Consider the following 16843-nt stretch of genomic DNA (forward strand, 5'->3'; position numbering starts at 1 on the left):
ATCTGAGGCCCCCGTTTGTGACATTGTTCTCTCTCTGTACTGCGAAGGGCTTGTCCAGCGGTGTGTGATCATTCAGAAAGATGAGAATGGCTTTGGGCTGACGGTGAGCGGAGACAACCCAGTGTTTGTGCAGCTCGTCAAGGAAGGTAAGGTTGACCCCCCCCCACACACACACACACACACACACACACACACACACACACACACACACACACACACACTACTTTTCATCCTCAATAGTCTCAGGGACAAATCTTAGTATCAGACCATCAGCCAAATACTGGTAAAAAAAATTACAAAAAATAATCTGTGTGAGAGATGGGAATTCTAGCAGGCCCTGAATCCAAGGCAGCTCTTGTCTTGTCCCTTTATAGAGGCTGATGTGTGCGTAGTGAGCTGCACACATGAGACCTTTCGGTTACTAGCCCAACGCTCTAACCACTAGGCTACACTGCCGCCCCAAAATATATATATATATAACGCAGTAGCGTGACATGGTAGGAATTTCTGCCTGCTTGCCTAAGCTCCAGATTGACGTGTACAAAGCCGCACTGGTGTTTATGTTGTGACAGCAGAGGCACTAATTTCTGGTGCCACCTATGTCTCAGTTGTCTCCTGACCCTATAATATTCCTCTGAATCCTATCCCATAATGAACCCTCTCTCTGGCTCCTAAAGCCCTATGTCTGGGGAGGAGCAGCCTAATGGGCTCCTTCAGCACCACACAACCACTGTGATGGTTAGAGGCCCGGATTTCCTCCCGATTAGGTCTGGAAAAACTCAGGCCCCAAGTTATGGTGTACGATATGTTACGATATACGATGTACTTTGACATTACTTTTATAGCGCAAACAGTGGTATTGTAATGGGTATATTGGGCGTTGTTCATCTTATACACTGTTATTTTTCCCTCCTAAAGGGATGTTCTGTGTTTTCCTGACTCTCGTCCCCTCTGTTTCCTAGATGGCGCTGCAGAGCGTGCGGGTGTACAGACAGGTGACCGGATCATCAAGGTACACTAATCTATACAGTTGCGGCCAAATATATTGGCACCCTTGCACTTTTCTTAAATAACTCCTATTTCTTCTCAAATAAGTTTAAATTAAAAACAACTTTTGGTCTCTACACGTTGTTGGATTTTCAACATTGTAGAACCAATTTTATTTTTGTTAACTTTGAGTTTGTAATTTTAATTTAGAAAATAAAGATAAATGGCATGGACAACACTATTGGCACCCCAGAGCTAGTACTTGGTTGCACAGCCTTTTGCCAAAATATCTTGTAGCCATCACAATGAGCTTGCTGCGCCTTTCTACTGGCAGTTTTGCCCACTTTTCAGTATCAAACTGCTCTAATTTTTCAGTGTTTGATGGGTACCCTCCACCAACTGCTGTTTCAGCTCTTGCCATAGGTTACAGATGGGATTTAGATCTGGACTTTTCATTGGCTACTCCAGAATAGTCCAGTGTTTCTTCTTGATCCATTCCAGAGTGCTTTTGTGTTTGGGGTTTTTGTCTGGCTGGAAGACCCACAACCACGTTTGGACACAGGGTTGAACATTGCCCTCCAAAACACTTTGATAATTGGCTCATTTCATGACATCACAGGGTAGGATTAAAAGTAAAAGAAGATTTTCAAAAGCTGCAACGAGTTTTCAGCCCAAGGGGAGGGTATTTTCCTGCTCCTCACTTAGAAATGTGCCGTTTTCATATGTTCACACTGGTATTATGCTGGAGATAATAAAAATGAGTTAGAAAATTGGTTGCCCTTTTTAAGTTAAAATTGGTTCTGCAATGTTGAAAATCCAATAACAAGATGTTATTGTTATTTGAGAAGAAATATAGGGAGTTATTTAAGAAAAGTGCAAGGGTGCCAATAGTTCTGGCCACAACTGAGTGTGTATGTATGTGTGTATATATGACATAGTAGTTGCAGGGTCCTGTTCATTTGGCACCAAACTGAAAATGTTTTGAAATAGAGAAATGAAAATTGGTGCTCTTATTGGATAAGTTTCGTGCCTACTGATCACGACCCAGGTGCCTTGTTGCCATCTCCGTATAGTCTCCAGTCACAGCTTGTTTTGTGAACCGAGGCTTCTAGCCAAAACACCAGCTCCATAATGCCACCTGCTGGTTGGATTAGATCCCATCAAAAAACACACAAACCTAAACATTGCTGTCACTGGGGTGTGTGCGAAGAGGGGTGGATGAATGAATTACTGAATTGACATTAGGCTGGACAGGAAATGAACTCATTTGATTTCCAAGCAGCGTTGAATAAAGTTTCTCATTATGACTGTTTTACTTAATTCCAGGTGAACGGGACCCTAGTAACACATTCAAACCACGTGGAAGTAGTAAAGCTCATCAAATGTAAGCATTGTAAAGTTTTATTGTTCGTAATTGACACCGGAAAGTCATAGCCTGGTTCCTATTTGTGCTGTATTTCCAACTAATATTTTTGCCGTGGTTCTTCCAAAGACCATAGACGTTGGTAATACAGCACAAACAGATCTGGGACCAGGCTAGGAAAGTCCTACAATGATAATCAGAATTAGGCCTAGTATTCCGAATACACCTTTTTTTTTAACCTCATCTCCGTATCCATCTTATTTCTTCAGCGGGCTCCTATGTGGCCCTCACAGTGTTGGGGCGACCCCCTGGGTTGCCCCAGATCCCCCTATCGGAGAGCGAAGCTAAGCTGGGGTTCCCGGGGCCCCAGACTGGGTTGTCCCCTGTCACCTCTCCAAACACTCCTGGACAGCCAACGGGGGAGCGCCCATACAGCCCCCATGACCACATCACCTTTCCTCTACCAGTATGGGTATGACCGCCTCCTCTCGCCTTTTACCGTCTTCTGAGATGCATTCCTCTTTTGTGCTCCATCTTCTTCATGTCATCCCTCTTTGCCTGTCTGTCCTCTGTGTGTGTTTCCATAGTTTACATTTGTTTGTTCACTTAAACTCTGTTGTCCTCCCTTGCTACTTCACGTAATTTCTTCTACTGTGTGTTTGGTTCCATGTCCTGATCAAGCGCTGTGTATCCTTCCCATTGTACAGGAAGAGAACAACAGCGTACACAGCCAAAAAGTGGACATCCTGCAGAAGATGTTGTCCAAGGAGCAACAAGATTTGCAGGTGAGCATTCTATCTGGTGCAGGAGAAACCATCTCGGTTAGTATTTGGGCATATGCAAAATTCAGGGCCCATATTCATGAAGCGTCTTAGAGTAGGGGTGCTGATTTTAGTTTAGCCTTTTAGATTATAATGACTAAGAATTCATGGAGACCTGATCCTAGATCACCACTCCTACCCGAGACGGTTTATATATACGGGTCCTAGTCTATGAATTGTTTTTCAGAGACTGCTCACTCTGGACTTATGAGGTCAAATACTGAGCGACTGTCAAGAAAAGCAATGTTTTGTAGTTGGATGAGGTTACATTTTGAAGCATGTGAAGTCATGGTGTTTGTCCTAGAATTGTATTCTAATAGGTTTTGAGACGTTCAGAACAACACTGGTGTATGGCTTGTGTTGATAAGAGCAAGCCTTTTCCTGTGGTTTTGGACTAGAACAGTCACTCTAGCAGACAGCCACTCAGAAGAGAACCAGTCAACCCCACCACCTCCACTCCAATAATTCTCTCTTGTGCTTCACAGAGCCACATTACCCACTCCACTAAGCACACTTTACTGCTGCTACGTGTGTAAACATGACAGGGCCAGGACAGTATAGCCACAGCAAGTGTGTTGAGAAACACTTTTGAAAAGGAGTGCAAGTCTATACCGTTCAAAGTCAAAAATACTTTTATGGACTTGGCTACTTTGGATTCCAATGACTGTCTGACTGAGTGTCTCGACTGCCCTCCCCCTCTCCCTCCCTACAGGCAATGAAGGAGGAGTACAGCAGGAATCCGACGCCAAAACTACTGAAGGACATCCAGGAAGCCAAGAAGCACATTCCACAGCTGCAGGGGCAGCTCAGTAAGGCCACTGGAGGAGCACAGGTAACTTGCATCCCCCCCTGCCTGAATAAAAAACAAACATATTGTACAGTGCATTCGGGAAGTATTCAGACCCCTTCCCCTTTTCCACATTTTGTTACGTTACAGCCTTATTCTAAAATGGATTAAGTAAAAACATTTACTAACAATCTACACACAATACCCCATAATGACAAAGCAAAAACAGGTCAAAAAACAGAAATAATTTATTTACATAAGTATTCAGACCTTTTGCTCATCCTTGATATATTTCTACAACTTGGAGTCCACATGTGGTAAATTAAATTGATTTGTACATGATTTGGAAAGGCACACACCTGTCTATATAAGGTCTCACAGTTGACAGTGCATGTCAGCAAAAACCATGCCATGAGGTCAAAGGAATTGTCTGTGGAGCTCCGAGACAGGATTGTGTTGAGGCGCAGATCTGGGGAAGGGTACCAAGCATTGAAGGTCCCCAAGAACACAGTGGCCTCCATCATTCTTAAATGGAAGAAGTTTGGAACCACCAAGACTCTTCCTAGAGCTGGCAGTCCGGACAAACTGAGCTATCGGGGAAGAAGGGCCTTGGTCAGGGCGGTGATCAAGAACCCGATGGTCACTCAGACAGCGCTCCAGAGTTCCTCTATGGAGATGGGAGAACAACCGTGTCTGCAGCACTCCACCAATCAGGCCTTTATGGTACAGTGCCAGACAGAAGCCACTCCTCAGTAAAAGGCACATGACAGCCCACTTGGAGTTTGCCAAAAGGCACCTAAAGGTGACTTTGACCATGAGAACTGATGAAACTCTTTGGTCTGAATGCCAAGCGTCAAGTCTGGAGGAAACCTGGCACCATCTCTACGGTGAAGAATGGTGGTGGCAGCATCATGCCGTGGGGATGTTTTTCAGCGGCAGGGACTGGGGAAAGATGAACGGAGCAAAGTACAGAGAGATCCTTGATGAAAACCTGCTCCAGAGCGCTCAGGACCTCAGACTGAGGTGAAGGTTAACCTTCCAACAGGACAACGACCATAAGCACACAGCCAAGACAACGCAGGAGTAGCTTCTGGCTATTGTATTATTAATAACTAATAGCTAGTGTGAGAATCTGTGGTTTTCTATGAGTGCCATAATCAGTCCAATGAGTTTTCCCTGACTATGTAACCTTACCAGGACAAACTTTTGGCCCAAGTTTTAGCCTGGCCCTAAGCAATGATATTTATAGGTAGTTGATCTGTGCATGTTCTGCTCCATTTCTGTAGACTGTGTGTGATGAAATCATGACAATATAGATGCTCAATGCTTACAGTCAGACAAAATACTTGTTGGTTTTATCTTTCAATTATGGGGAATATTTATATTATCTGCGTGTGACTGACTGGGATTTCATTCTAAGGATGCCCTGCAATCGGGTGATGGAGATGATGGTAGCATGGTGGACATGGACCACACACCTTCCTCCAGGGGGGACAGTAGCAATGACCTCTCGTGGAGCAGCAGTACCATGTCCCCTGTAAGTGTTACTTTCAGTTTTACACCTTGCAGACAGTACACTACAACCCAAACCTGCAACCCACTGCTGTGTTCCAAACCTGGGTTCTGTTCAAGAGGACATGAAACCAATAAAGAAAACAACTGTTTGTTATTGGACAGGTCCAGATAATCCCTCCCTGTTTTCAGTCGAGTTTCTTCCATTTGGTTCCTAATGAACACCACCCAGGTCTAGCTAGATGAATGTTTGATAGCTTACCAAATGTTCTCCATTTGCAGGTTCCCCGCAGTTTTGCACCTGCCTCCCCGGAGAGCCTGTGCCAAAGAGACATGTTGTCCTACCACAGCCCAAAGAGCACGCCCCGAGACAGCTTCAACTCTTGCCACTCACCCGACCCAGAAGACACTCCAGACCTGGTGAGATCGAGACCTGGCTCATGTTCATTAGGGCATGCAACTGAAAACATTTAAATGTTTTGCAACGTAAAACCAAAATGAGCATTTCTGATTGGACAAGTCCATGTAGTCCCTCCTTGTTTCAGTAAATTTTCTTCCATTTGGTGTCTAATGAACATGACCCGTGCTCTGCAGATGTGGAGCCAACTTCATTAAACACCCCTTTGATGGTATATGAGGTTGTTAGCTACCTCAGTGAACGGAGCAGTCAACGCTCAATGAGTGAGAGATCTAAGGGCTGTGTTCCTCCTCTCCCCACCCCTCCAGGACTCGCTGTCCCCCTCTGCTGTTAGCAGCCCTTCCTCACGCTTCGTCTCCCATATCATCGGAGCTGAGGACGACTACTTTGACTCTGATCAAGAACAGGTAGGCCCTAAATACATCCAAAATAAGGGGAAAAATATAACTTCTTTGCATTTTGAAAATTAAGATTCTAGGCTGCGATTATGGCCTATTGACCCAAACGTTTGTTTTAAACATTCATTACAAACAGTGTGAAGCTTACCAGGGTGCTGGAGTTTTTTTGTCCAGATTTCTCTCCCCCTAAAAGGGTGAAAGACTGACAAGCCTCACTGAGGATTTTCTAACGAGGTCAAGCTAGCTCGTAACATACACACACACACTCTGACACACACACACTGTGTATCTCAGGTCAATGGCCAGTGCAGCTGTTTCCAGAGCATGGAGCTGCTCAAGTCCAGACCTGCCCACCTGGCAGCGTTCCTGCATCACGTCGTCTCACAGTTTGACCCTGCACCGCTGGTAAGAGTCCCTACACACGCGCACACACACCCTGACCATGTTTGTGTTGTGACCAGTTACAGACAACAATAGAAGTTTATATAAAAATACAGGGAGTGCAGTGCTGACACAAAGACATGATGGTGTAGAACGTGTTTGTGTCACCTCACATTGATCATGTGAAACGTTTCTCTTCAGCTCTGCTACCTCTTCGCTGACCTGTGCAAGCAAACTAACTCCAAAGAAACCAGACGGGTGTTCATGGACTTCCACAACTTCTTCATCGACCGGGGAGCTGTGAGTTGAGTCGAACTAGCCTACATCTGGGCCCACATTCACCAAGAGTCTCAAGAGTAGGAGTGCTGATCTAAGATCATGTAACCCCTGTCCATATACTCATATTTAGTATGCTCTAAAAGTATAAATTGATCCTAGATCAGTGCTCCTATTCTGAGACTATTTATGAATACGGGCCCTGTAGTCTCAAGTGGCTTTCATCCAGTCACTACATGATCACAGCTAGCTTTCATCCAAACTGCAGGCCCAAGCCAGCACAGACTTGCACAGTGCACTGTTGTTATTAAACAAACCCCACAGCACTGTGGCAGAAGTTATGGTCTCCCCCACATCAGTTGTGATTAAACACCTACATCCCCTGACAGTGTTGGTATGATATGCAACACTAGTGTTACTATACAGCAGTGTGTTTGTTTGATTGGTTTATTCTGTCAGGAGTCCCCTCTCCCTGCAGTAATACATTTCTCCTCAGCTGGAGCCGTCATTTCTCTGATCCACTGTTCTGTTGACTCCCATTGCAATATATTGTAGTGCCTTAGACCAATAAGACTGCAGTACTTGAGGGACCCAGAGATTTTCTTCTGCAGTTTTTCTCATACACTACTAACACACACACGGCGTACATTTAGGAATTCTTCTGCACTTGTCATTTTACTCTTTTTGTTAAATGTCAAATATTTTTACTCTGGTGTTTCTGTAAGCCACATATAAACAAGTCTGGCTTTGTCAATGCCCGTCTAAATGGGTTTTATTTTCATACAGAATTTAAAAGTAGCTGTTCCCGAGTCCATCTCCTCTGACCTTGGTGAGTATTTGTGACTTTGCTTTCATTTCCATTAGTTTCTCTGGCTGACAAATCCATGCCAAGTCACATCTGGGTATATTGAGGAATGACTATTGTTATCTAATGGAATGCCAAATATAGCCAACTCAAGTTTCCTTACTTCAACGGTGTACTAGCGTCATTATCACAAAGCCTCAAAGTGTGTGGTTGGTTGTATAACCAATCTAACACATTTAAAAAAAAATGTTAGACTCCAGTCACCCCAGTCATAGACTGTTCTCTCTGATACCGCGCAGCAAGCGGTACCGGAGCACCAAGTCTAGGACCAAAATGCTCAATAACAGAGTCCACCCCCAAGCCATAAGACTGCTGAACAAGTAATCAAATCCCCCCCCCCCCCCTTTGTTTTTACACTGCTGCTACTCGCTGTTTATTATCAATGCATAGTCACTTTACAAATTACGTCAACTAACCTGTATCCCCGCACATTGACTCGGTACCGGTACCCCCTGTATATAGCCTCATTATTGTTATGTACATTTCTTGTGTTACTTTTTGATTGATTCGATTTTTTTTAACTTTCGTTTTTTTGTAAATATTTTATTAACTCTATTTCTTGAACTGCATTATTGGTTAAGGGCTTGTAAGTATGCATTTCACGGTAAGGTCTACATCTGTTGTATTCGGACCATGTGACAAATAAAATGTTATTTGATTTAATACTACTATCCCACATCAGTTGTTGAGAAATCAAAGCTTAAGCTGTATTTTGTGTCAACTTACTTCCTATCTGTGTGGCTGTGCAGACCGGCGGAGGACGGAGCTGATCCCTGAGGAGCTGAACAGACAGTTAGTCCAGATGATGCAGGACACCCTGCTCCCTGACATCCAGAGGAACCTGGAGGACTTCAGGTCAGTCACCTTGCTCGTGCTCTTCCAAAATGGCTGCCTTTCCCGTTGGTGCCTATGTGTTAGTCATATGTAAAGATAGATGCAAGTGAGTCTTACTTGTAGACAGTGTAACTGTTTGTCTTTATAAACTTTAAGTTATTATAATCCTGTTTATAAGTATGCGGTAAGTTGATGTAAGCATGTTATAAGTAAACATACTGTAAATGGGATCTGACACCGTGGTTTGTGGGGTGTGCAGGCAGAAGCGCAGTATGGGCCTAACCCTGGCTGAGGGGGAACTGGCCCGGCTGGACACTGAGCGCGTCAGAGACCGGGTAGCACTGGAGAGAGAACGCTCCTGTGCTGAAAACATCATCACCAAGATAGAGGATGTCCTGTTAGTAGCAACACTCACAGCCAAGTTTCTTGATGTAGAACTTCTTTAACATTAGTTTAACTTGCTGACACATTTTAATTGAGGCTGATAATATATTGATTGGAAGTCTACTACTTTTTGTACTCTGACATGTTAAAATCATTTTCTGTGTAATATAATTTGTTCTAATGGAATTTCTTGACATATTTTAGGTTGACAACTCAATCCACAGAGGAGGAGAAATGGTGAGGGGATTCTCTTTTGTTTATCCATTGGAAAGAACCGATATGAGCCCTACATATTTCACACTATCCATTTGATTTTAGTCGGTGTGATGTTTGGGAATTGTCAATGTAAGACTTTATGGTCACAGGCTGACTGGAGACCATGATCGTGTTCAGTAGGGCACAACGTAGCAAAACATTTTGCAGCCAGAAAAATAAAAACCTGTTGTTATTGGACAAATTCATGTAGATTGTCCCACTGAGCACAACCGATATTTACTTGTGGCTGCGAACACACAACATACTCAGTGCTCAATGTGTTTTTTATTTTTTTTATTTTTTTTTACTGCACACCCCCACAGAACACTCCATCCTCTAAAGCTAGATTTGGGAGCACAGGCTGTTGAGCTTTTGGAAGGATGTGGTGAAGTGCACTGCACTCCCTGAGGGGTTTAAGACACTTTGGGGCCTTGCAGACTCTTGGCCTTTCTAACCACTGTCTCTGTCATTTCTACTCAATGTCACACTGGAGACAAACCACCTAGTTTCAGTTCACTGCACAGAAAGAGGACAAGAACCTCATATTAGATGATTTTGAGGTTGAGCAGTTAACATTATAACAGAAGTCACGTTGTATATGTGGAGTATCTCTTTGCCAGGGGGCAATCTAGCTACATGAGCTTTTGGCCAACCTCCTTTAATAACAAATGACATTTCTCTAGTTCTTTTAGATTCATTAGGGACTATTTCCGACGTTGTGTAACGACCTTATTTCAAATACCATATGGTCCCGGCATATCCCAAAATGATTAATGAATGGACACGACATCTTGCCCGTCGCCGTCACTCGTTTTCACAGCATATGGTCAAAGCCACACTAAAGACACGTCAAGATGTAGTTCACTTCAACTTCATCCCAATCTGTTCCATTGATATAAAACCGAGAATATGGCAATTGAGCCTGGGTCTCTAAATCCGGAATCCTCATTGGTCTGTTGTTGCAGCGCTACTATGCAGTGCGTCATCCTCGCGTACATGAAGCACCTTGGAGTGAAAGTCAAAGAGCCACGGGGCCTAGAGTCCAAAAGGGTCCGCCTGAACTTCCTCCCCAAGATCAAGGTATGAGCCTACCCTTACACTGAACCCTCCGCTAACCTAGCTCGGTTTGTTAACCGTCACCCCCTGCTATATCTCTCTTACTGACTGATCATTTGATGTCTGTGATCAACAGAAGAGCGTCAAGACCGAGAAGGAGGGAGGGGAGGAGAAGGTGAAACGAACCAGGTTTCCCAGCATCCTCGGGCCTCCGCGCCGGCCCAGCCGCGTCGACCCCACGTCCAGTGAGTGTCTGCGTTATAAACAACACCGGCTTTCATTTAGTCATTTCAGATAAACAACAGTGACCAACACTAGTGTACTATAGGTCTCCCAATTTACTGAACCCCTGGAGAGGCATTTGTATTGGTAGATGGTTATCATCACCCACATATCAAAACAAATCATTGTGTTACTATGGAAAAAAGGAGGAGCAACAGAAAAGTAAATGGATCCTATAGTATTGACTCCTGCTACACCTCTGTGTGTCTGTCTGTCTCTATGTGTGCTTCCTGCCTGCCTGTCTCTCTGACTGATTGTCTGCCTGTCTTGTCTGTGTGAGCAGTCGGCAAGGCCATGGACCTCAACAAGCCGCGGCCCCAGAAGCAGCTGTCCCAGCCCTGCCTGACGGCCGTGGAGCACCTGGAGGCGGGTCGCCTGACGGCCAGTCAATCCAGCGATGGCTCAGAGCTCACACATTCCTCCAATACCAACGCCACCTCGCCAACCAACAGCACCACCAACAGCCACGCCTCTGACGGAGGCAGCAGAGACTCTGAGTTTGGTGCGACCCTGAACTACCACATACTGTACAAGACTCTAGCTAGTATATACCTACTAAACTCTCTAGCTAGCACAATTCCCATATACTGAATTCTAAACCAAGTACCCTAGTCTCTAGACCACATACTAAATCAAGCGCAGGCAACGCAAGACCAATTACGCTCCCCATAGTGTTTGAGGAGCACGGTTTGTCTGCGGCGCTCTCTAAATTCCTGAATCCTGACATCTCTGTAACTTTGTATTTGGTTTTATGTCCTAATTGTTAGCTGTCAATATTACCTATTATTTTTGGGTCATTGTAGCTGTAGTAGAGCTGAGCGATACAGTGCATTTGGAAAGTATTCAGACCCCTTCCCTTTTTCCAAATGTTACATTACAGCCTTATTATAAAATGGATTCGATATTTTTTTTTTTTTTTTTCCATCTACACACAGTACTTCATATTGACAAAGCAAAAACAGGTTTTTAGAAATGTTTGCAAATGTATTACAAATACCTTATTTATATAACTATTCAGACCCTTTGCTATGAGACTTGAAATTCCGCTCAGGTGCACCTGTTTCCATTGATCATCCTTGAGATGTTTCTTCAGCTTGATTGGAGTCTGTGGTAAATTCAATTGATTGGACATGATTTGGAAAGGCACACACCTGTCTATATAAGGTCCCACAGTTGACAGCATGTCAGAGCAAAAACCAAGCCATGAGGTCTAAGAAATTGTCCGTAGAGCGCCGAGGCAGGATTGTGTCGGCACAGATCTGGGGATGTGTACCAACAAACGTCTGCAGAATTGAAGGTCCCCAAGAACACGGTGGCCTCCATCATTCTTAAATGAAAGACATTTGGAACCACCAATACTCTTCCTAGAGCTGGCCGCCCGACCAAACTGAGCAATCAGGGGAGAAGGGCCTTGTTCAGGGAGGTGACCAAGAACCCGATGGTCACTCTTACAGAGCTCCAGAGTTCCTCTGTGGAGATGGGAGGTCAACCATCTCTGCAGCACTCCACCAATCAGGCCTTTATGGTAGAGTGGCCAGACGGAAGCCACTCTTTGGCCTGAATACCAAGCGTCACGTCTGGAAGAAACCTGGCGCCATCCCTACAGTGAAGCATGGTTGTGGCAGCATCATCCTGTGGGGATGTTTTTCAGCGGCAGGGACTGGGAGACTGGTCAGGATCGAGGTAAAGATGAATGCAGCAAAGTACAGAGAGATGCTTGATGAAAACTTGCTCCAGAGCGCTCAGGGCCTCAGACTGGGGTGAAGGTTCACCTTCCAACAGGACAACAACCCTAAGCACACAGCCAATACAACGCAGGAGTGGTTTCAGGACAAGTCTCTCAATGTCCTTGAGTGGCCCAGCCAAAGCACGGACTTGAACCCGGTCAAATAACTCTGGAGAAACCAGAAAATAGCTGTGCATCGACACTCCCCATCCAACCTGACAGAGCTTCAGGGGATCTGCAGAGAGTAATGGGATAAACTCGCCAAAATGCAGGTGTGCCAAGCTTGTTGCGTCATACCCAAGAAGACACAAGCCTGTCATCACTGCCAAAGGTGCTTCAGCAAAGTGCTGAGTAAAGGGTCTGAATACTTATGTAAATGTGATATTTCAGAAAAATTTATAAAAAACTGTTTTTGCTTCGTCATTGTGGGGTATTGTGTGTAGAATCATAAGGGGGGAAAATTTCAATAATACATTTTAGAATAAGGATAAAGAATAAAGTGAAGGGGTCTGAATATTTTCCGAATGCACTGTATGTACCAAAATGGAGCGCTCTGCTCCACTCCACAGCGCATCAAAACCATACTACGCTACAGCCTACTCCGGTTGGAAAGTGGTGCAATGAACTCCATATTAAGAGAAATACATAATCTATTCACGGGAAGTTATGACTCTCCTCTTTGTAACTAGAACAGTAGTTGCTTTGAAAACTGTCTTTTCCCCGCAATAACAATTTGGCGCAACGGTCATATTGTTGTGTTTCTCAGAATGCAGCTCTACATTCTCCATGTGCTGCCTGTCCCAGCGAAACAGGGACAGGCAGATGCTTTCATATCAGGAGTCAACATATTGCATTGGCTATTACTGTCGACCAAATAATGGTTTTAGAACAATCTACAGGAACGTTGTGTAGCAAAATCACCTTCCTCTTATTGAACAGCTAAATGTTTCAATAAGAGGAAAGCAATTTTCGTTTTTTCGTCCCGACTCTAATCTGTAGTAATGGTCTTCCCACCTGGCCTGATAGTTGTACAATGTAACTGATCTCTCCGTCTCTCGCTCTCTCTGTCTCTCTCCTCAGTTCTGACCCCTAACTCTGCCTTCCTCAAACTGAGCGAGGGTCTTGGAGACCTGGACAGTCTACAGTACACTCCAAACACACACTTTGACTACAGCCTGAGCCCATACAGCCTGGACCAGCTGCAGGAGGAGGACAGGGAGAGCAGGTAAGATGGACCCCAAGAGTAGTGCACTAAAGAGGGAATAGGGTGCCATTAGATATTTGTTTTATCTACCCTCTATATATATATAACATGTAATTCCAAACAACTGTTTTTTCCAGTCAGCCCTTTACATTTTTTTTTACTCCTGTTGCGTACAGTTGTTTTAGTAGTTGTTTCATGCAGGCGGAGAACATCTTGATGAGTATGTGAAGCGTTGTCATTCAGGCCTCGTAGTTAATAGTATCCACTTGTTACAGAATCCTTGAAGGAACACCCAAGTCTATCAGAAGGTGAGTGTTTTCGTTTTGACCTGACCTGCTACTATTTCTGATAAAGACAATGGTCAGATAGTTTGAGTTTTTAGTTAGTCTCCTAAACCTCTTCGGTCAAAATGTGGACTACCTTTTATCAAACGTGATGTAGGCTATGGTTAGAAACAGTTAGTTTTTAGATATTTCCTAACATCTTCTGTTATATTTCATGACTGCATTTATCTTAGTCAGATAGTGTATTTTAAGGTTGTAACCAGTGTAACTGCTGCCGCCTATCTCCCAGGTTGGATGGCCTTGTTTCTGCAGAGGTGCAGAGTGAAGATGATCAAGGAGGCACGGACTCTGAGCACGACCCCCTCAACTGGCAGCAGCTGGTCGGACGTGAGGTATTGGCCGGACTCAGGGCCCACGAGATCAAGAGACAGGAAGTCATTAACGGTAACTTCCTGTTCGAACTGTAACCCAGTCACCATAATATAAATAAATAGGGCCCATGTAACCTGACCAGGAAAAACTCTGGGCCCTAGTGATTGGCTTTGCATGATTAGGAAAAACCCAGGGCCCTGTACATACTTTATGTCTGTGTTAGTTATTCATTTTTTTTAGTAGGCAGTTTATTGTTCAAAAGGAATAATTACTGTGTTAACCCCTTACACTAGTGGGATTTGGCCTGTATGGATAGGGCTAAATTGAAGTGTTACTTACAGAAGAAATATGGGAAGCGTATGCATGGTAGCAATCAAAAGGGAACCATTTGGGGATAATGAAAACATTATTAGACTGAAGGTGAGGATAAAACCGATAATCTGACACAAGACTGAATCCAAACGGTACACTGTTGATTTTCTGTGAATTTTATATTTACTGTACTTTTCGCTGCATTTGTTGATAACAAAATCTGAAAATAATCTGGATACAGTCGGTAACAAGAATATTCATGGTAAATTTGGGGTAGGTTCAACATAAGACAAAAAAAATTACATGGGTTTGAGTGAGAGGTCTAACTGGTCTCTCCAAGTGGCCACATTCCTCTCCAAAGTGTGAACAGGTCCTATGTAATTTCAACTCAATGAATAGTCTTCAACTTTAAGGTGGCATTTTGAGCTTCCCTAGATGTGCCGTTGAACTACAGCAAGCAGACGTGTAGTTGTTTTGTTTGGAACACAGCCCTGCATCCCCACCTTTACAAAATTACTGTTGTTGTTTACTCATTCCAAAAACGGTCCATTATAAATCGCAATCTAGTCAGGTGGACATCATTTGAAAGCGTGTTGTATTGTCAACATGGTTAGCTAAGTTACAAATTAGAATCTTACAGTGTTAGGCTTTCACAAGTCAATTCAGAGATGCCGATCGTAATTTTGGTGCGCATAGAATAGAGTGCATTCAATTAAGTCTGAGGAAATCCACCAGAAATATGAATTTATGACGCCATGTCATCTTGTAACTGTACATCATGTGTAGTGATCATAAACGTTGGCACTGTATATTAAATTCGTTTTATGATATGGAAATATGAAGTGCCCATTTGGACTAACGGGTGCTTGGCTTGCTTGTATGACATCAAAGTGGTATTAATTATAATCCTCAATGTCTCATCTTTCAAAATACATCAAGCCCTCTTTATTTACAGTATTTCCCTCACTCCGACAACAATTTTTTTTCCCCCAAGGTAGCGGGAGGGATGGGAGCAACTTCTTGTCGCTATTGTGTTCAAGTTCAGGACCGCTGTCAGTAAAAAAAAACTGCGCTGTGAAGTGGAGACCTTGAGCTCTGAAGTCATGTATAGCATATTACTAAACAGCCACTGCGTTCCAATTTAGGCACTTATCAGTGTCCAAATCTGCTATTTCTAACCCATATATGGGTATGAGTGTAAAGAGTTAAGAGTGCAATGAACAGACATATACACTAGCAGTGTGTGTAGTAACCACTGCAAACTCAATCAAACAAACTTTATTCATTTGTCACTTTTACAAATGCATCTTCCTAGTAGGAACCTGGGCCAAAGAACAAGCTAAAATAACCGTTTTCGTTATCACTGTTTATCGCTTATTTATGGTTGCCTAATGAGGTCATTTATCAGTCTACGATAGTGATGAGCGCTGTCGGTCTGTGTCTACAGAGCTGTTCTACACTGAGAGGGCCCACCTGCGGATGCTCAAAGTGCTGGACAACATCTTCTACCAGAAGCTCACCAGAGAGGCCATACTGCCTCCTGCCGACATCAAGAACATCTTCACCAACCTGGGGGACATTGTTCAACTGCATGGTACTTGCACGCGTGGACATAAGCAAACACACACACACACACACAAACAGGAATGTACATGCACAACCACAAACATGTACACACACACTTTCCCACTTTGATATGACATGACCCCACACACACACACACACAGACACAATGTCAGAATGACCCTCTTACATTCCCTTTCATTTTTCAGTTTTGATATCTGAGCAAATGGCAACAATTCGGAAAAGGAACGAGACGTCTGTAATCGACCAAATAGGAGACGACTTGCTGTCCTGGGTGAGTACAGCTCTTTTTCTTTTGAAGCCTTTTCCCCGACGGAATATGATTCATGTAATAATTGTGTTCTTGGAGAGAAGTCTTTCTCTCTCTCTCTCACAAACCACGAAAGCTGTGCCGTTGCCTGAAATTACTTTTCACTGCGGAAATAAACATCCACTTTGTTTTATGGGATTGCTTATCTTTTTAATTGGCAATGAACTGGAGGGTGAAGATGGTTGCTCTGTTTTGCAGAATGGAAGTAAAATTGTTAAATGATAGTGTGCCTCAGATGGACTGGCGGAACCCATCCGCTAACCTGGTCCCAGATCTACACGTGCTTCAGCAAAACCCCTCTGTCTATACATGTTTAATAATGTGAAGCACCCGCTCAGGTGGTGCACGGCAACCAGTTGTGCCAGAACGCTCACCACACATCAGCTATCACGGGCGGAGACAACCATGAGAACCAACATAAAGTTATGACAG

At 43.9% G+C, this 16843-nt stretch overlaps 1 protein-coding gene across 4 annotated transcripts in view; it reads left to right on the forward strand.

Moving 5' to 3' along the window:
* The window catches only part of arhgef12a (Rho guanine nucleotide exchange factor (GEF) 12a), a 73660-nt gene that overhangs the window by 49027 nt on the left and 7790 nt on the right, over nucleotides 1-16843 (forward strand). For all 4 annotated transcript variants that reach the window (XM_029714462.1, XM_029714465.1, XM_029714464.1 and 1 more), the window contains 23 exons: nucleotides 48-146; nucleotides 963-1012; nucleotides 2314-2371; nucleotides 2620-2822; nucleotides 3058-3135; nucleotides 3884-4003; nucleotides 5379-5495; nucleotides 5753-5890; nucleotides 6197-6295; nucleotides 6581-6691; nucleotides 6869-6967; nucleotides 7730-7772; nucleotides 8558-8663; nucleotides 8902-9039; nucleotides 9231-9263; nucleotides 10247-10361; nucleotides 10474-10582; nucleotides 10903-11121; nucleotides 13426-13570; nucleotides 13825-13857; nucleotides 14123-14277; nucleotides 15965-16111; nucleotides 16290-16375. In XM_029714462.1, the coding sequence (XP_029570322.1) occupies nucleotides 48-146; nucleotides 963-1012; nucleotides 2314-2371; nucleotides 2620-2822; nucleotides 3058-3135; nucleotides 3884-4003; nucleotides 5379-5495; nucleotides 5753-5890; nucleotides 6197-6295; nucleotides 6581-6691; nucleotides 6869-6967; nucleotides 7730-7772; nucleotides 8558-8663; nucleotides 8902-9039; nucleotides 9231-9263; nucleotides 10247-10361; nucleotides 10474-10582; nucleotides 10903-11121; nucleotides 13426-13570; nucleotides 13825-13857; nucleotides 14123-14277; nucleotides 15965-16111; nucleotides 16290-16375 (2501 nt within the window). The remainder of the gene's footprint in view (nucleotides 1-47; nucleotides 147-962; nucleotides 1013-2313; nucleotides 2372-2619; nucleotides 2823-3057; nucleotides 3136-3883; nucleotides 4004-5378; nucleotides 5496-5752; nucleotides 5891-6196; nucleotides 6296-6580; nucleotides 6692-6868; nucleotides 6968-7729; nucleotides 7773-8557; nucleotides 8664-8901; nucleotides 9040-9230; nucleotides 9264-10246; nucleotides 10362-10473; nucleotides 10583-10902; nucleotides 11122-13425; nucleotides 13571-13824; nucleotides 13858-14122; nucleotides 14278-15964; nucleotides 16112-16289; nucleotides 16376-16843) is intronic.

Source organism: Salmo trutta, chromosome 26 (assembly GCF_901001165.1).
Source record: "Salmo trutta chromosome 26, fSalTru1.1, whole genome shotgun sequence".
NCBI classification, from domain to species: Eukaryota; Metazoa; Chordata; class Actinopteri; order Salmoniformes; family Salmonidae; genus Salmo; species Salmo trutta.